The sequence below is a fragment of the Macrosteles quadrilineatus genome, unplaced genomic scaffold, assembly GCF_028750875.1.
Source record: "Macrosteles quadrilineatus isolate MER2022 unplaced genomic scaffold, UCM_ALF_1.0 Scaffold_5__1_contigs__length_97177068, whole genome shotgun sequence".
Taxonomy (NCBI): Eukaryota; Metazoa; Arthropoda; class Insecta; order Hemiptera; family Cicadellidae; genus Macrosteles; species Macrosteles quadrilineatus.
The window spans coordinates 4,505,363-4,526,067 of record NW_026542598.1 but is presented as its reverse complement, the minus strand read 5'-3'; the positions used below and the strand labels follow the sequence as shown (position 1 = coordinate 4,526,067).

Sequence of the window (20,705 nt, the reverse complement as noted above, 5' to 3'; positions counted from 1 at the left end):
ACACTCAAAATTGTATACATTTTTTCAAAACATTATTTGAACAGTTTACTAATAAATGTAGATTTAAAAATATTGAATCAGATGGAGACTTTCACTTTGGATATTTTTCTTTACTGATTGTGCCATACACTTCCAACTCATTTTTCTTCACACTAAGACTTTCAAGAATTGTTTATGACTGCGAGAAAATTGCTTTTCAAGTCTCCAATCTTTTTAAATGGTTATGGCTTTCTTACTACACCTCATAAAGAAGTGAATGAGGGACATAACAATGTTTCTTCCGAGTTAAAACTTTCCCTTTTAACTCTGCCATCAAGAAAGTGACAGACAATAGACATCGTTCTTTATATTTGAGTTCTAGCATTGACTATGGTTCTAGCTAATTCTATAACTAACACCTTATTTGCCCCACCTCCAAGATGAGTTGTTTGAGTTATTGTTGGAGTATAGAACACCATGAATGTCTAACAAGTTGTGTAACCTAGGAGATAAACTGGGAATAAATACACTATAGGGCATCCAGTGTACAAACATACTTGGTACAAAACTTGAGAGGTTTCATCTGCCTCTTGCAGATTAGGTGGATCGGAGAGGCCAAACTAAAATAAAGAGCGAGTGACTTTCTGATGAGAAGTTACACAAAGGGTAGATTTTTGTGAGTCGTACAACACATTTTCATATTTCATAAGATGTAGAGCACTGTTTTGATCCTGAGAAAATTCTGTAGCTTTTTGATGGTTTGGAACTTTACCCAGCTGTCTTTGATCATTGGATCCTTGGGTTTTTTTTTAAATAAATGGCCCTTGCTAAAGAAACAGCTGATCTTCACAGATCAGCTGATTCCATTCTACACTCACCTGTTGCATTCATATTCAGAATGTACCACTTTGCACTGACTTAAGAATTGATAGGAATAATTTTGATGATGGAGAAAATGTAGTCATAATAATTGAATTAATGTAACTTTGGGAAAAGGGTAGTTTGAAAAAATAATTAAAATACTCTTAAAATAAAAATTTTATCTCCTAATATGTACATAATTACATACGAAGTTTCCATACAGCTTTATAAAACATTCTTACAGCACATAACTACAATATACATAAATACACTTTTACAATTACTTATAAATATATTCAATTACAGTTACAAAAGTAGATCACGAGATTTATTTGGTCCATTTACTATTTTGTTAAGTGTCTCATATTTTCAAAATCGTTGCTTAAGTTACAGAGAAAGGTAAAGTTACAAAACAAGTTATGTTCAAAATGTGTCTAGTATATAAAAATATGTCTTTTAACAAAATTAAGAATTAACATAATTTGGTGACAATTCAAGTTTTTTAAATGTCAAAACTTGCAGAAATTTAGTTCAACATACTATTTCTAGTGGCAATGTTTCCTAGTTGAAAAAAATAAAAAATATTTTTTTTAAACATATTATTTTGTCTTTATCATTACTTATGATTGAGCATCGTTGATTAAAAATATCTTGAATGCATGCTGGTAGTAGTAGAAAACAAATACTGTAAACATTTTAGCAAATTGACTAATCTAGAGAAACATTTTTATAAAATCTTCTATCCTCTTTAGGGCCTTACATTGTTCAATAATACTAATAGTTAACTGAAAAGTCATAAAATCATTCACAACAAAATTGATACCATCTGTAAAAATCACAGATAAAATGTGTTGTTTCACTAACAAACCATTAAAGCTAATCGCTATTTATGTTGTTCAGTTATAGACTCTGTATTAGAGTCAGAACCAGCCTTTGTGTTTTGATCACTGTTTCATGTTTCAGTTCACGGCGACTCCATTTATCGTAACCGTCGCTTTGCTACTACGTCTTGAGATCGGTGACGGCTCGTAGTGACTCGTCTGTTCGTAAGGTGAGTCGTACATTTCCTCATTGTCGTGAATGTTGTCGTAAATGTTGTTGTGGTGGTTGGTGGTATTGTTGCTCAGAGTTGCGTAGGACATCACGGCAGCATTTTGTTCTTCTTTTCGCACAGCGCCTTCAACGTTCTCAGTGTTTTTGACCGGTCTTTCTTTTCTCCTGTTGAAAATAATTTTAATTATTGGAAAGAGCGAACAATAATGATGTTGAATAAGAAAAATTTTGTACTTTGCTTAAAAATGATTTTAGATTAAATTATATATTGAAAAAAGAAAGATAAAAGTAATATTTTGTATGTTTACAATTTTAAATAAAATTAGTTTTACCAAGAGGAATTGACAAATCAAATAATGATCACAACAATCATATATTTTATAATAATTAGTTGAAAAAATAATTTTAAAATTAAAGGAAAACTCATTTTCATCTTGTAATATAGACACTTACACAAGCATAATTGTTTTAATTAAAACAAATCTTAACTTTAAACAGTAATGCAAATGTTCCAAAACCCCCTTTTTCCCAGTGAGCAGATTTTTTACTATGAGCTGTAAATAACTAATTCTTTAACACGTTCCCTGCTGACCGCTAGATGACGGACGGCGCCAGGAGCTGAACTAACGCTCGCCGCTGCGTAAACATTGCCGCCGATACACTGAATTACAGTAACAACAACAGTAGTTATACTGGATGGCAATGTTCTGCAATAAAACTGGCTTTGGACATAGTACTAAGTGATTCTGATAGATAGCCGCACTACCCAGGCTGCAGTCAGTAAAGTAGTGTCGCTATCTAGCAGGAAAGAGGTGGGACAAAGCCCTATTCTAAACAACCCTGGTGGTGATTTTGGGAAACTATATTTTTATTGTCAGAAAAGTACGTCCCCACGAGCTGCAAAGAAATATAGGACGCTCGTGAGTCGTGACGAGCTGGCTGATCCATGGAAACGTTAAAACAACTATGAACGGGGACGTTCTGGAACGTTCCTAGCTCCTGGCGCCGTGGCCCGGCTGACGTTCCGAACGTCCGTAGCAGGGAACGTGTTAAGGACACCATATGGTTTACTGTATGGTGAAGGACTTTCTAGTGAAATAATATAATTGTAATTTACACTCGTTATATCACAGTGTGCCAAATATGGCCTACAATAAAAGTGACTCAAGAAGTAAGGATAAGAAATTATATTTGTTTTGAAATGAAAAATAAAAACCAAAATGTTTTTCATACTCATTGCAATACTCACAGCCTGAGGTAAATGAGTCCAAGAATGACGAGAAGAAAGACAATAAATCCAGAGCCGATGCCGATGGCAAGTCCTAGGTTTTGTCCCTCACTCGGAGCACTGGAGACCACTGGAACGGAAAAAATATTAGGTCTTGGATGCATGAAAATGTGCAAAGTAGGACTTAAATAGGGATCTTCAAAATCACTAAATCCCTGCACCAAGACACCGATCCATTACATTACCAATTAATATTGGATACTACTGGGTCAGAGGCTTGATGGTTTGAAACTGGACCCAGCTGACCTTTATCATTGGGATTTTTTAAATAAACCTGGCTTAAGAAACTGCTAATAACATAGTCAGTTACAAAGCCACACTGATCATCTTACTGCTTTTATTTACTCTCACCTCTGTTCACTCAGCTTAAAAATACATATAGTATGTTTGTGTCTTATCATTATGTGATAGTGTGATAATATAGGTCCTTGTTAAGAAGTATAACCTTAGCATTATACTTCCTTCACAATATTTAGGCGGTTTTAGGGAATAACTCTATCCCCTCCACTTGACCCTTACCTTTAAAATAAAAGCTCAACAGCTGATTAAGCAACATATATTAAATACAAAAGAAGTGGTGGGGTAGCTTCCCCTCAAACCGGCTAAATATTGTAAACAAAGTATAGTAGTAGTAGTAGTAGAACTATGAGCACCTTAGCCTCTGTGATCTCATTCCTCTTGCAATTGTATTGTTTTTTAATTTTTGAGGAAGAGGCCAGACAATTTATTTAAACACCCAGGTGACCAGGCTAGTGTCAGACTTCAACGGATTTAAGACTACCCACTAAGAACCTCATCTACTTTAGGACATTAGCCTGGGAACACTTGTCGCACTTCATAAGAACTCGTCCGAGTGCCTACACCCACAGGGCTCACTCGATTTCTTGCCGATCATTTCTATCAGACTATCTGATCCAGGTCATTCTTTTTAACTTGGAGGATGTTTTGAACAAAGTGTGCGACAGCAGTCTGCATGGTACAGTAGTGTATCAGGTTTGTATACATTGCAATTTCAATATCTTACTTTCACAGCGAGGTTCCTCCCCCGACCACCGTCCGTCCTCCAGACATTTGCGCAGGTACGGCCCGATCCTCTGGTACTGCGGCACACAGTGGTACTCCACCACGCTGTTGAAGATGGTCGTCTGGTTTACAACAATCACTCTTCCGTTCTCTATACCCCCTGGCTCACCGCAGTCCACATCTGCAGAAACATATCATGTTGTAAAGAACACCTGAATATATTTTCTACCTTTTGATTACCTACAATTGTCGGATGGATAATTGAAATAGAAATTGCATAATGTTAATGAAACATTAAGTAAAGAAATATTTTTATACATGCTAACAACTGATGATCTTTCAAACAACAGAAGTTGTTGCTATGAAGATGTCTGAGATTGACAGGACATTTGATAAGGAGAAGAGAGGAAGCTAGAAGCTACGGTTAAACAAATATGGAAATAAAGCCCATAGATGAAAGATAAATTTATATACACCCACGGAGTGGTTGATAGATGAAATAAAGAGTTTTAAGTGATTGTAACCTTTGTTTGATTATCCAGAGCATAATTTTGACCTAAGTAAACCTTATTCACTAATGGCTGTCACATGACTAAAGGTAGACCAGAGTGAGTCACCTGATAGGGAATATTTGAAAATAGGGCAAGTAGGAAGGGTTTTCCTTGAGGGTCCAACTGTTTATTACTTCCTTTCTTCAAAATTCCAAAAAGGATTTCAACATAACCGCTCCTCTTACAATCACTCCTTCACTTACAATTGCACTCCGGCACTCGTCCACTCCACGATCCCCTCTGTAGACAGATCCTGGTGGAGTTTCCTTCCATGGTGGTACCCCGGGGACAAGAGTAGTGTGCCACTCCGCCGATGCTGTGTGTAGACGTCCTCACGGTCACTACGCCATCAACCTCCGGCTCGGCACATAGGATCTCTGCAGCACCAGGACAAAAGTCAGTGAGAGTTTTAAATACATGTCTGGGATGGTTACTCTAGAACATAATATATTATTTTCACAACTAAATTAAAGGTAAGTCAATGATATTTTACTACCTTTGCAAGAGGGTGTCTCTGAGCTCCAAGTTCCGTTCTCTAGACAAATTCTTCTGGCGAACCCGTCCAGTTCGTAGTTGTCCTCACACTCGTACAGCACAGCTGCCCCATAGTATGTGACGTTAGACGCCAGAGAGAAACGGCCATGAGGTGGGGGTGTCGGCATTCCGCAGTCAACAACTGCCAATCATTTAACAAGTTATTCTTCTCCATTTCCTAAATTCTCCCTTTTTTATTGTGATAGATATTGAGACATAAAATATATTACACCCTATGATAAGTTGTTCTTTCAGTTTCATTTTGTTGAAAGGTTTGTGTGTTCAACAGTAATTAGTGATTTACATTAGCATACTCTTTCTCACTGTTGCTCAATTTAAGAAAGTACATTCTGAAACTGGCGTTAATTTGTTGGCTTTGTATTCTTTTTGAATATACTTTTTGTTGAAATAGCGATTCACATTCACATTGGCTCTATCACAAAACTTTCTAAAATAATCACATAGCTAAAGCCGTTAGTGATAAGCTGGATTTGAGTCTGGGACTTTGGAGACTGAAGACCTGCTTAATCCCTGCACAACTTTAACATGGGAATGGAATGTGCAGTTCCATCAGCAGATATGGAGAAATCAATCCATCTATGTCTATGGTCAGTGTTAACATCTGATATCTATACTCACAGACACACTCTGGAATGTTCCCGCTCCAATGACCTGTCTCTTCGCAAGTACTTAGCGGGTCACCCACTATCTTGTAACCTCTCTCACATCGGTACTTGACCAACGCTCCAATCTTGTACGTTGCCACGGACACGGCAGAGTCAGCTGTGCGGATGAGTGTTCTGCCGTACATGCGGTCATTGTTGGTCACCGACAGGATGGCGTGAGCCGCTAACTTGGGCTCTGGGCAGCGTATTTCTGGAAACAGCAGCGGTTTTGGTCAAGTTTTGAAGTAAAATGGACATAAGAATGTTAATTTGATGAATATAATTTTAGAAAAAAATAAAACTCAATTTTTTTTATATTGACTTACCAAACCTTCACATGAATATAATATAAAGCCAGATCATATATTGAGCATAGACACACTAGAAGATTACATGAGTGTAAAGATGAAGAAAATTAACATAAAATCTGTCAGATAAAAATGTTGAAATCGTAGGCATCTTGTAAGAAGAACTAAGTTTCAATTTAAAATCATATTTTTTTCCATCTTGAGTAGCTGTGATTACTGGAAAACAATCTGATGATTGCTGATAATGTTTAAATACATCATAGGAACATGTACAAATCTGTCTGATATTGATCTGTAATCATACAATAATTTTGATTCAAAATAATAACCAAGTTAGATAAAAGTTTTAATGTTGTGAATAATACGTTTTCTAATTGATTTCCACTACAACCTAAACCATTCAACCTTAATACAACTCAAACAACTCAAACTTGTAGTTATCTTAATAAAATACAACAAATTAACTCATTAATTTAAATGGAGGTAGACATTGTCATTTCTGTCTTTTCATCGAGCAGGCTGATATTACTTTATGATGATTATAAACTTAAAGATGCACTTTCTCTAACAAAAATAAGTATCTATTACATCAATTATCTGACCTTCGCACCGAGGGGAAGACTCACTCCACTGTTTGGTGGTGAGACAGCGACGACGAGACTGTCCGACCAGTCGGTAGTTACGCACACAGCTGTAGCTAAGCTCACTTTTGAGGTAGGTCGTTCCATTGATGTATTCCACGTTACCGTAAGGTAGCGGCTGAACTTTACCACAGTCGATAACTGCAAAAAATATCTAGCGTTTGTGTGGCAATTTTACATAAAATTATTTATTTAATTCATGAGTGGAAATAGAAACAGATTGTCTTATCCAGTAACATACACAAGTCATTTTACTTCGACTTACACTCATCATTAAATCATTTTCAGGTTAAAATACGTCCAGTTGAGTAGGCAGCATTATTTTAGATTACAGTAGACTCCCTCTTATCCTGACACCTTTTAACCGGACATCGGTTTAACTGGACTACACTCGGCGGAAATTACATCTCTTTAACCAGACAATTTTTATCAGCACATCGGTTTAACCGGACTAGATCGGCAGGAAGTGGGCGGTACTGAAACGACTGTTCTCGTGAACAAGATTTGAGACCGTGATCACGTTTCTAAATACAATGCTCTCAAAATTTTAAGTCAATTTCTGTACACAGTATGTGTTTAAACGGTCCGTTTTAACAAGTTTTTGGGGACGTCGGTTAAACCGAAACCGGAAAACCCGTTATCCTGACTGGCCTTGGTCCCGAGGTGTCCAGATAAGAGGGAGTCTACTATCACAAGACAAAAGTGTCTTTCCTGTTAGTGTCTCCCTCAACTTAGTATATATCAGTTGATAAGTTACTACTAACGAAAACTTTTGTATTTTTGCCATTGAAATAACAACTATCTATGTCTGTACTCCACTAAATCACGTTGTATCCCCTCATACTCACACTGACAGGTAGGGGGTTCATCATTCCACTCTCCTTGAGCAGTACACTCCAGAGAGTTCTTGCCTTGCAGCAGATGTCCCGGCTCACAATGGTACTCTATGGTGGAGTGGATGTTGAAGTCATAGCCTACCACGAACCCGTCGTCTGGCACCTCCGGCTCAGGACAGGTGACCACTGTAACAACCACTCTGTTTCAATGATTTGATGTAAACAATCAAATAGTTAAAGGCTGCAATATACTGTTCAAATGTTATTGAAAAAAATATTGGGACAGGGTTGGTTACAATATAAGTAAAACTCAAAATGATAGACAAATATCCTCTCTTCCCCCCCAAGAGATCATGGGGCTATAAAAAAGTTTTGAGGTTAAAAGAACAACTGAGTAAAAAATGAGACTGCTGTTCAAAGATTTCTTGAAATTTCAGTTTACAATCTTTGAACTGCTCCCATTTTTTACTCAGTTGTCCGTTTGAGTGGGTTTGCGCCATTGTATTTTACTTACAAGGAGCTTTAGTTTTATGTGCATATCAACATATGCTTACATTTAGGATTTTCTCCTGACTCCTAGAGTCCCCCTAACAAGGTAGTAAAACTGCCTTGGTAGTACAACACTATTAAGTGTATCATTGAATAATGTTTTAACACTTTTTTTGTGCCCTGTAACTTTTGTAAGTTTTGTAGCTCTCTCTTTATTAATTTTTTAAAATATATTTAACTGTCCTGGGACTATTTTTCCACCCTAAAGGTTTTATATAATTATTAATTTTGGATATAAAAATTAAATATATGAACGACTTGCTAAAACGAATCTGTAGAACCACACAACTCACATTCGCATGTAGGAGGGTCGGCTGACCACTTAGCGTCCCTCATGCAAGTGAGTCTAGCTCGCTCCGGTGGCTCGAGCCAATGATCTGCGTCACAGCTGTACTCCACCACTGAGCCGTGGGTTGTTGTGCCGTTCAACAGTCGGTATTGTCCATTGTCTACGTTGGGTGGCTCACGACAGTCTACAAACTTGCAGCTCGGCGCCTTCCCTGACCATTCACCCCCTGGTCCACATGTAAGCTCCTAGTAAAAAAATGGTATGGTGGTTGAAATTTTAAGTTTTTTTATCTCTCCTCTTATAAACATAGCACTAGCTAAAGGGTTGTAGGAAAGTTATATATTGAGTTGAGATTGAAAATGAAAATAATAGTTTTATGCTTTGCAAAAATTGGATAGTGATGGTGTTTATCTGGCAGTGAGTTTGTAAATTAATAAATTGGAAAACAACTCCAATGTTTTGATTTCACATGAATTTTTACCTTCTCCATACATTGGTGTGTGAATCTTAAAATAATCTAAGATTCAAATTATTTCTTTAAAATTTTTCAGTCTCAATGTTTTCAATAATTCCCCTACTAATTACTTAGCTTCTTCTATGTTTTAAAATCCATCGTTCTAGGTTGTTACCTACTCACAACTCCTTATCCTACAAATTATAAATGCTTTTAACGGTAAGTTACCACTAATTAAGATAAGTTAAATTTAACTTAAGTCTTCTTGAGAAGAGAAAATAAAATACTTTTTTCAGAGTAGATGAATGCCATCTTTTTCATATCTAACAAGAAAGGTGGTTTTTATACTTGAATACGGTATAGTAGAAGTTAAATAGAACCATCCTCACTAGATGTGTCAACTCACTCTTTGTCCAAACAGTATAAAGCCAGGCTGGCAGGTGTAGGTAGCAACAGATCCAACACGTTTGCCTGACACATTCACCATCACACCCTCCCCTCGAGGTGGCTCAGGACACCAGTCAACTAAACAAATAAAAAGTGACTAAATAAATAAAGTGACTATGTAAGACGCTGTCATTAATGTCTTATGTTCTTGTCTAATTAGTTTGTGACCCAGACATTGGACAAGCCCCAAGGGAAGGAAAAATAGAATTTTTGCCCACTCCCCAGGACAAACCAATTTTAGTTGGCAAGAATAATTATAAACTATATGACACTACAATACATAAACATAAGAAAATGTTAATTGGAGGGACTAAGATCAAATTAACAAGACAATAAGAATAAAAAGATTAATTCAACGTTGGCAAATTCTGCTAAAACTGTTCTCTTAAGCCATAGTTCAACTATTATGTAGTTTCAAAAACTTAATAAGTTTTAAACTAATAAATATAAATTTATCATGATCATAGGTCTTCTGGTATTTTAGACGAAGTAAGCACACATTGTTTTGTTTATTTTTCCAAATAGGTGGGAAACATTCTGCACCGAAACAGTTTTAAAAAAATAATAGAAACCGTAGGGAAATGTGATGGCAATAGAGGGGAGGGAACCAATGGAAAGACCTGGAGGAAGATGGATACATGAGGTGAAGAGGAGTGTAAAGAAAATAGGGGAGCAATTACAGATGGTGATAAGGAAAACTGTGAAGGGGCTGGAGAAGATACAAAGGCATATAGTCAATGGAGCCAAGAATATAACTTACAGCTGGAACAGAAGAGAATGTGAGATACTTACAGAGACATTGAGGGGTAGCCCCTGTCCATGTCCCATTGTCCCCACATGTACGTTTGCTGTCCCCAGCAAGAGTGTAGTTGGTGCTGCAAGTGTAAGTAGCCTCAGCTCCGTGCGTCGTCCGTTTGTTTACAAGAGTCACAGCTCCATTCTCTGGGGCATCCAAACTGCCACAATCCACATCTGGAAAATATTAAATCTTGCTATAATGGTAGCAACTCAGTAGCAAAGACGTTGACGGTAAAACCATATTCTACAACCCTTTTAAATATTATTTCATTACACTAAAACACAGACTCCAAAATCCTTCACTTGTAACTTTGATTATTGATCGGACATGACAGAACTAGAAATTCCATTCTCATGTTAAAGTTGGTGCCAGTTTTAAAATAATGGACACATAGTTGAAGTGAGCCACTTGCGCTAATGTAAATTACTGATTTCTATTGCACATCGCCAAATCAAACTGATAGGATGACTTATTAACACCAGCACAATCTGTAACTGGCTCGCTCAACTACATTTTTCTTAAAAAAAAAAAAAATTATCAACAGCTGATCAATATAGATGGGACGTCTATTTCAGTATCCAAAGTTGATGTTTCAACCACTACTCGTAAACACTCACATCTACAAGAAGGTGCCATGCCAGCCCAGAAGCCAGTCTGTTGACACGTTCTGTTAGCGTTGCCCACCAACATGTGACCCTCGGGACAAACGTAGCTGATAGTCTTGCCTGTCGTGTAGTCTGTACCCTTGATGGTGGTGTTGAGCTGCTTGTCTGGACTGCCACAGCTGACTGGAGCTGAACAATTATTTGTTTGTGTAGCACAGATTGATGTAGCTTTTTGTCTCTGCATAATGTTAGGATCCCAATAGAAATTCTCTTAGACTATGAGTTCACTAACACTACCTACATTTTATTGCGATTTCGTTAATTTACTAAAAGAATTTAATTTTTTTAAGCAATGAAATATGTTGGATTGATTAGAATACATTTAAAGAAACTTAAATTAAGCGGCAAATATGATTATAAGGTAAAAAGAAAAACATATTGCACATTAAGAAATATTTAAGAAAAAATAAGCTAGATTTCAAAGTTGTTAGCAAAATTACCCACTCACACACACACACACACACTAATGAAATTATTGGAAAAGGGTCGTTCTCTTTACCCAAGGAACCCAATAGTGTCGTCTCTGTTTTAGTTCAGTCTATTTTATAATTTTTAAATTTTTATTGTTGTTACCCCCAAATGCATGTATTTTAAATAGCAATTTATTGTATCAACATCTAAAGTCTAAAGTATACCAATGGTGTCATTTTTTTCACTATGGTTCTTTAACTAAATAAGGCATTATGACTGATATGACATATCAATGCTTTCAACATTACTCAAAATTGCTGATCCACTATCTAGTAGCGAAAGTATTACTGGGGTAATAAGTATCAGCCTTCAGATAATAATAGGTTGATCGCAGGTTGTTCTCTTGTATTTCATCTACCTCAAACTCATTGCTTCAGTATAATTTCATAGCTCGGTTGAAACTCAGGTTTCAAAACAAATTGACCCTGTTTCCTGACCATGGTCCAGAAAGTAATAGGTACCTAAACATTTGTTACAAAACTTGATCCTATCATCCATAATTTGAGTCAAAAGATTGAAATTACCTTAAAAACCAATTTTTCAGTATCATCTAGTTTTAGTAGTTTACATATAAAAAAAATTGACGGACACAAAGCTTTGTACTGTAATTTTATCATTATTTGAGATGGTTTGGTAATCCTAATCAGCACAAGTTGACATATTTACAGTCTCTATTTAAGACACATATCTGCAAATGGAAGATATTTTAATACATTTTTAATATTTTAATTCCTCGTTGTTTATGAGTATAAAAACCTATTTCATGGTGGATTTTAGATTGGACAAAGTTGTTTGTATCAAGTACGGTACAAATTTTATTGCATTTTATTACTAACTTTCTAAATCAAGCTTAAAGAGTCCAATTCGATGTCAAGTTTGTGCCTCATTTGTTACAAAAATATGAAATTATAATAACATGAATTAGTTCTGAATTCAGTTGGCATTATATAATTTGACTGATTACGATTATCAATTATGTATGGTAAGCTCAAATTCTATGTCAAGTTTGTACTCCCTTTCTTTGAGAAGAATATGATAATAGTTGATTCTAGATCCATTTGCCATTTGTCATAACACTTTATTTTATTAATGATGCTTCTGCTTATTTTATTAAGTAAAAGACCAGAGTTAAGTGTTTGTTTAGTGATATTATAAATGTCACTACCACTCGTAGAGTTTGTATATCTTACTGTATTGGCAGATCCAATGGAGGTAGTCGAGGTTGCAGCCGACATCGTTCCACAGCCAGTTCCGTCCTCCGTCCAACACAACACAGTTCTGTTCTCCGTTGTAGTTGTTTGGTTGATCCTTACCCCACGCGGGCTTTGTCACCACCGCACCTACGGAGAAATAAAAGCTAAGATACAGATAAAAAAATTGATGTTGAAATGATTCAATGGAGTTTTATGGTTAATCTGTTTAAACTGTTACAGCTTTGTAATTCCAATTTGTTACCAATTAGTTATTTGAACCAAACTTTCAGGGGTCAATTTGAGTGTATTTTGAATTGTTGAAACAGATTTTACAAATCAATATATCAATTTCATAAACAAAGGTTTTTGAAGTTTTTTAACTTTTGGTTGAGGAGTTTACATCAGTAGGTGAGTCTCAATTAAATTAAATTAAATATAAATTCAAGACCATTAAATATCTGGCCAAATAGGAAGTTTAATATTATACAGATAACTGCTAGTATAAAAAATAAAGCTTTTTGTCCTTGAGGGTTATCACTATCAGTTATCAACATCAAATATACATAGTTAATGTTAATATAGTTTAAAAAAAAGGAGGTTCTTTTAGCTTAAAACGTAACATACAGCCCATGCTTCAAGTTGAAAAATCTCTAATAATATTTAATTTACTATATTTATGCCCATAAATAAAAATTAGATGAGAGATGAACATAGCAATGAAGTAGTTAGAAATTAATTGAATAAACAGCTGGAAGGGAAAGCCCTGAATACTCTTGCAATAATATTGCAGAGAGATTGAGGTCTATGAAGAAAACCGGATGCTTAAACACACTAGCTAATTCTTCATTAACTAATTTATGTTGTTAAAACTAAAACCTGACGGATTCTGACTACTCTCTCCTTTCTCTATCCTCCACCATTACTCCCTTTTTTGTTTCAACAACGTTGTGCTCAGTATAACAAGAATCAGTAAAACAATAAACAGAAATAGTGTTTTGTTTGAACATGACTTAAAAAAATTTAAAATCACTGCGTTCACTCATCTATAAGAGTTCAGCATTTGAATCTTAGGTGCTATTGACAGTGGAAAAAATCTTCTGTAACATCTCATAAAAAATTTAAAATGTAAAAGAATGATTTAAATAAACATAAACTGTAACTCTTACCATCAACCCATTTCCACGTGTGAGATGTAAAACTCGGTTCTTTCTGCGCTCCTATCCAGACGAGTTGTGTTTTCAAACTGCTCTTTCGCCTTTCCAGTTCCGCCAACAGAAATATGTTGTGGACGCCTTGCAAGCCGTGAGCTAGATCACCACCGTGCTTACGACATTGTGTTCTTGCGTCTTCAAAAGAGCTTCCACGACCGACGTTAAACTCGTAACACGTTCGGTCAAAAGCAACAAGCTCGACATCTTGCCCTACCCCAGCAGGCGCACAACGGTCGTTGGAGAACTCTGTAAAATATCATTGTTGTTAAGTTTCACATTTTTGTCAGTTTGATTTTGGTATAAGTATTGTAACTTGTAAGCTACAATCAACATATACCAATGTTTTACTTTAATGTTTCATTGATTTTTTTTATGTAAACTCATTACTTGTTCATAAAACTGTTGTTTAAACAAACAATAAAATTATGTTTTATGTTTATTTTATAATTATGTCACATGGTCCTAATTCTAGTAAGTGATCAATCTGAATCATTTACAATAAGACCATGAACAAAAACTGATACATTGTTACATAAAATAAAAATAAAATGATACCAAAGTAGGCAAAACTCCAAGTTTTTGAAACGATATAAACTTGTTCATTATTTAAGATTAAAATAGAAAACCCTTTGTGATTTGTAACCTTGAGTCCATTGACTTTTTAGTCTACTCAAACAGTAATAAAAAAAAATACTGATAGTTTTTAATATAGTTTTTAAACTAAACACAAACAAATTAGCATTGCTGGTTTCAGTACTGTTACATAACATTATTAAGATGGAGTTGTTGGATTCTTTTGGATCTATTGACTTAAAAAATACATATAAGTAGGGTTTTAAATGTAAGCAATAGTCTACAATATTTTAAGATATCTTTTCAAATCACATAAAATAGTTATGGCATATTTTAAAACACATCAGTGCCTCTTTTACACCATACTAGGTTATGAAAAAAATTTCAAACTCCTTCCCAAAAAAAAAAAAATTTACCAAACTAAGCAGTAAAATTAAGATTGGTTTATAAAAATTGACTATTTCTTGCAGGACTTAAAAACAACATTCCTTTCCACGTCCTCTCCTATTGGGAAGCAAAGGTAGAAGCTTGTATTTATCTAATTAACAACATTTTGCATACTAAACACAGAAGAGTAGGATCAGAGAATACGTTTAAGTGTGCACGGTTTTAGAGTCAGTGATTAGTAAGGCTGAAAATGTTCTCAGAGTGTTTCAGTGAGAGTCTAACACCTCACCCCTAAGCCCATTCTCCTTAACTCCCTTCTAAATCTTCTACAGTGGAGTAGTCGTAAATTGTCCAGTATGGGCAAGTTCACTGTTGTCTGTTCGGCATGTTATCTTTATAGGATTAATATATAGGATTATTGGAAAAAGTAGCTCCACAACACCATTAGACTTTTTTTCTTTTTTTTTTAATAGAGGGCCAGGCTTCAAGTAACCATGGGATTGCATCGCAGCTAGAACAGCTTATTGTGCACCCTCATTAGACCGGTCTTCTCCATAATAATTTGTATTTAAAAATACAATCCTATACTCTAAAACAAGCAGGGCAAACTTTTTTTGTCCGAGGATATTTGATTTTTTTTATCTGAGGTATTTGGCCTTGAGAAATTGATTGGAGTTAGTCACAAGGCTGGTAAAAATCCAGTTTCCGTCCTATAGCCCTTGAAAGTGCCCATGTTATCGTCAATACATTTATTAGCTGCAGTTAACCGAAACATCTGATTCAGGCTACTTTACCTACAAATCATAGAAAATACAAATTTTGATTTGATGTGTAAACAAAAATAATTATATTCTTTAGTTTGGACCAAGCTTTTTAACGAATAGGCTAGTTATATTTAGTTTGGTTTACTAGGTATAGTGTTTAATATTTTCAAGGTAAATTTTCAAGATCAAAATTAAACGCGAAAGACCTAAGAAGGAAAGCTATATACATAATTTGCAAAGGCAAGAAGCTACTATCGATCGCCGGGAAACAAATTTGACCTCTTCGTCTACAACTGAGCCAGTTCAAAACAGCTCATACATCTTATCGAATGTCTCAGAACCTCGGAAAAGTCGCGAATCAAAGAGTAGAAGTAGAATAAAAATTTCATATTTTATGGCTCAGCAAAATTATGACCGAGCCAATCATCTTGAGCAGGAGCGTCGACAAATCGCTGCTTGACGTTTGGAAGGACGTCAACGCACCTCAACTCCTCAAACTTATAGAGTTGCCATGTCAGCGGATTTGTCTTATTCAATCCGAGCAAAGCTCGGTGTCCCGATACTTATTTAATTAATAATATCTCACCATCAGTGCTGAAGACCTCCACTTCACACATCGACAGAGACCCCTCGACTCCGACCAGTTGTATGAACACATGCTGACCAATCAGAGTGCGAGCGCATTGGAACACTTTGGTGATGCCCTCCTCTGCCAGGAAAAATGAAATTATATTAAGTTTTAGCCAGTTTAGAATTAAAAGTAAAATTTTAATCACATAATATTTTTTAGCTATCATCATGGGGATGCAGAATACTGACATATCATTGCAAATTTTAAAACTCTTATTAAGTTCCTCTGCTGTCAAACCTATTCAAGAATTTTAATAGTCTTCTATTGAAACCATTATATCTTTCCATGTTGACGCCTTCATCTTGAATAACATAGGTGATAACAACCAACAAAGTAAAAACACCACAGCTTTGACTGTAAAGTATATGATAGAGCAGAGCAATATATTTTCTTTTAAGCCACATGTCTCTTTTCACTGTGAACAATACTTGTGGGTAGAAGAGAAGTAAGTTATTATGTGGAGTCAAGGAACTGTGTGCTTATAGGTGCAATGTACGTCATAACACACAAAAATAGCACACAATTTCACACTAAACCCTCTGCAGTCAGTGTCGGATAATATAGAAAGTCGGATATCCGAAGATTGGATAATTTAAGACTCTATGACATGCTCATTGAAATGTTCCTTAAGAGAAAAAAGACCCACTACAGACGGGGTCGATATAGATGTGGTATGTCTATTCAAGTATCGTATCATATTACTATTGCTCGCCTGGTAATCAAAAGGTCGCCGGTTTGATCCCGAGAAAAGTCAGTAGCTTTTTGATGGTTCAAAACTGGACCCAGCTGTTCCTGATCATTGGGCTTTAATGATCCTGACTAATGAAACCGCTGATCTTAGTCAGTAACAAAGCTACACAGGTCATCACACACCATTCTACACTCATCCTTCACTCATGTTTGGGTTAAAATACGCACCTAGGTGGCATCCCCATCTAAACGATTGATAATTGATTTTAAAAATCTCAAGTATCTATAGTCAATGATAAGGTTAATACACATAATGGTCAGTGGAATAAGAGACATACCTAGAGTGCCAGGGTACCAGGCACACAGAGGGTTCCTCTGAAGATCAGAACTGCTGTTGCCAACACGGATCTCCAGATCTTGTAGCGGCTGCTGACCTGCAGGGAAGGCAAAAAAAGATAGAATCAACAGAATCCTTCTAGAAACATCAGTTAGTTGAGCTACTTCCTGATGCAAACAAATCAAAATTAACTGAAAAATTCCAAGGTTGTACCCTGAAAAAATAATGTCACTCCTTTGAATCTTCCAAGAATATTTTCAAGGTTTTAACTTCCTAAAAAAGGTAAATTACCCTTTAAATCCTTTAAAAATCATTCCAAGGTTCTTATATGCAAACAAGATAAATTAATATAATATAACAAAAACATCAATGAAGTCATCTAACCAATTTGGTTAGATTCGTTTAGATGACTTCATCGATGTTTTGTTTTACCTGATGATGGACTTTAAGGTCTAACTATAGTAGTAAACTACTGAAAAAAGGATCACTTGACGAAGCCAGGTAACATAAACCATTCAGGACTCAGGTCTAGCTTAAATTTTATCCAGAGGCTACCTCACCATGAAATTATGTTGTTCCTTTAGAATCTTTCCAAGTTTCTACCCTGCAAATCAGATTTCCTATTTTTTAACCCTTCTAAGTTCTAACCTCCTATGAAGTCCACCTACCACAGCATCCCCTTGTGGTGATCCTCACAGCGCTGACGGGGTACGGTCGCAGAAGGTCCACACTCCACCAGGGCGAAGCCTCCCTCATGGTCTCGGAGCAGCGACGACCATCGTGGACCGTGGCTAGGTCGCCGTCGTTAGCGTTGCCGGCTGACCCTCCCCGCACTGTGGTCGACTGGTTAGCCGGGCGACGCAGCCCAACATTGGTAGCTGTGGAAAAAATGAACTTTGGTTAACTCCCTCATGAGAGTATACAGCCACAGGGTGTTCCTGAACTCCATACCTTTTAAGGATCCATCTATGGACAACATTTGAAGTCATTCGCCTATTGGGACTGATGATGATTGGAGTGTCCAATCAAAATCAATCACCACTTACCATCTTTTATGTATATTTACCGTCTTGTGAGTAACAGTATAAGCGTAAATAAATGTTTTAAGTGTTATAAGACCAGACGTTTCTTTTATTTACTTTCCATAAATTTAATAACACGTACAATGCTGATCAAGAAGCTATTTAAAAAGGAAAATACATATTTTTTTTCTAATTGTCTCTTGACACAATAAATGAATGTGTAACTTGAATGGTTTGGTTTCTGTAGCTTGAATAGGTAGTTGTTAAGATAATAAATTAAAATTGTTTTGTAGAAAAAATGGTGGCTAAGTGGCTAGACAACATTTTTTTCGACCTATGTTTATGTGAACTTTTTGTTTAGACTGATTAGTACTATCAGCCCCTGAAGTTTGTGACGCCCCTTTATGAACACCTGTATAAACCTACGTCTTCACTTGCTTACAACAGCAAACTGAATGAATCGCTCTTGCCTCTATGAAAATATCTCTGCTAATAAATAATGAAAGTTCAAGGTGAAATCAATCAAGTTTTAGTTAATTAATTCATAAAGCAGTTTCCCTAGAAAAGTAGTTAATTGGTTGCTCTGTCACACAAACAGGCAAATAACAGGTTCCTCAAACTAGTCACCAATAGCCTCAAGTGACTTAAATAATCCAAACAAGTTCCAAATAAAAAGAAATTTACATTTACCCGCCTAATCTATACTTATTTAATACGCAAGCAGGTTTTTTGTGACAATTACTCCTCCTAAACTACTGAACCGATTGATATGTCTTTGGTGTCATTGGAAAGAGCGTAACGTGAAGTTGTGCAGGAAACTTTCTTTTTAGGGAAATAATTAAAGAGTGAGGCCCTGGGGCCCTTTAAAGTTTCATATTTCTCCATAAGATTAACATGGGAAACAAAAATTGTTATGAAACTCCAGCTGTTGTCAGAAATTAAAAGTGAGAAGAACATAAGTTAATTATAAACAGTCAACAAGTTTTCTAATTTAACAGTTTGCTACAAACATTTACTGGCTTGGTTGAAAGGAAATATTTACTATTTAAATTGGGGTTGGCGTAAATATTACTATGAAAAAAAGCGAGAGAGCCTGGATAATTTGATATACTAAAAAGAAAACTGAATTTCTTAAGAACACTGTGCTTTATTTCTTAGTAATCATTGAAAGAGCCGTTTTGCAAACTATGGAAACATAGGAAAGTCATAGAACACCACCAAAGAAAATAAATAGAAATAATGTTTTTTTTTATTTTTTTTTAAATTTATAATCGTTATTATAGACAACCGAATGCGGCTATGACTAAGGCTATTTGTAGAAAACACAAAAAAACAAGATAAGCTTTTTTAAAAATTATAAGATATTTTCAAGTTTGATCTGTTATGTACATCTTGAGTATTTCCATAATCTTTGAGTCGAGTCGAATCTTTTAAAGTCATCAGAAATTATGACTGTTATTTGTTTTAAAATAACGCCTGTAATACTCAGTAATTGATCGAATTTGAGCAACAGGGACACTAGTATGAATAAAATCATGCTTAATCATTTACTATAATAATCTTATATACAGTACCTACTAAAAAACTTTTGCAAAACTTGTGACAGCTAGCCTGACCATACTACTGGACCGAATTACACGTGGTTGGTACCAAATTAAAGATATTTTCCTGTAGATGTGCAGAATCCTTTTAATTACTAGTTGTACCGCGGGCTATGCCCCGTTTTACTTCATAAGTGAGCTCGTTCGCATGGCTCAATCACGTCCTGGTTGAAGTTCGTTCGCTACGCTCACTCACCTTTAGGTTGGAGCTCGTTCGCTGCGCTCACTTTCCTTCAGGTTAGCTCGTTCGCTACGCTAACTCGCCTCCAGGTTGAAGTTCGTTCGCTACGCTCGCTCACCTTTTGGTTGCAAATTAGCTGTTGTCATAAATTTAAAATAAAACCATACCCCCGCCGCAGCAAACCTGCCGTCTAAGCGAATTTCCATTTGGCTGAATTGATTTTCAATCGATCTATTTAAATAACATTAAGTTTAACGAGTACCTAGGTTTGCTGCTACAAGGAAACTAATAAAGTGTGTGTTTTAAGTAAAATAATTATTGCTTAGTAGAAAATTAATATATTTGCCAAGTTTGATCAAAAGATATCCATAAACAACAAACTACAACATTTTACAATATTCTCCATAAGAATAACATGGGAATTTTAAATTTACAATTTTTTTAGTTTTCTCCGTAACCAATAACCGTACAAAAACACTTTGATATACTGAATTGTTTGTTTTTTTAAGCTCTTTAAGAAGGTTTAGATAAAAATTGGGAAAGTTTGTGTTTTGAGGGTCAAAAGTGAGAAAAACCAATTTTTACCCCATAAAACCCCCCATAAAACCCTGTTCCCATGGTCCGATCATGCTGGATCGCGAACTCATTCAAGTTTATCCCGCCTTACACCTTCAAACCAAATTTCATCAAAATCGGATAAAA

The 20,705-nt window shown here is 35.7% G+C and overlaps 1 protein-coding gene across 1 annotated transcript in view; it reads right to left on the bottom strand.

The window, feature by feature from the left end:
- Window positions 1–999: 999 nt before the first annotated feature.
- The window catches only part of LOC128994961 (sushi, von Willebrand factor type A, EGF and pentraxin domain-containing protein 1-like), an 83,459-nt gene continuing 63,753 nt past the window's right edge, over window positions 1,000–20,705 (bottom strand). Inside the window, exons 4-20 of the mRNA XM_054419817.1 lie at window positions 17,868–18,077; window positions 17,201–17,296; window positions 16,128–16,250; window positions 13,773–14,063; window positions 12,604–12,753; window positions 10,895–11,071; window positions 10,271–10,450; window positions 9,438–9,556; window positions 8,582–8,822; window positions 7,752–7,925; window positions 6,865–7,044; window positions 5,929–6,165; window positions 5,252–5,431; window positions 4,959–5,132; window positions 4,206–4,385; window positions 3,143–3,251; window positions 1,000–2,058 (exon numbers count right to left, since the gene is read on the bottom strand). Of these exons, the coding sequence (XP_054275792.1) occupies window positions 1,800–2,058; window positions 3,143–3,251; window positions 4,206–4,385; window positions 4,959–5,132; window positions 5,252–5,431; window positions 5,929–6,165; window positions 6,865–7,044; window positions 7,752–7,925; window positions 8,582–8,822; window positions 9,438–9,556; window positions 10,271–10,450; window positions 10,895–11,071; window positions 12,604–12,753; window positions 13,773–14,063; window positions 16,128–16,250; window positions 17,201–17,296; window positions 17,868–18,077 (3,080 nt within the window). The 3' untranslated portion in view covers window positions 1,000–1,799. The remainder of the gene's footprint in view (window positions 2,059–3,142; window positions 3,252–4,205; window positions 4,386–4,958; window positions 5,133–5,251; window positions 5,432–5,928; window positions 6,166–6,864; window positions 7,045–7,751; window positions 7,926–8,581; window positions 8,823–9,437; window positions 9,557–10,270; window positions 10,451–10,894; window positions 11,072–12,603; window positions 12,754–13,772; window positions 14,064–16,127; window positions 16,251–17,200; window positions 17,297–17,867; window positions 18,078–20,705) is intronic.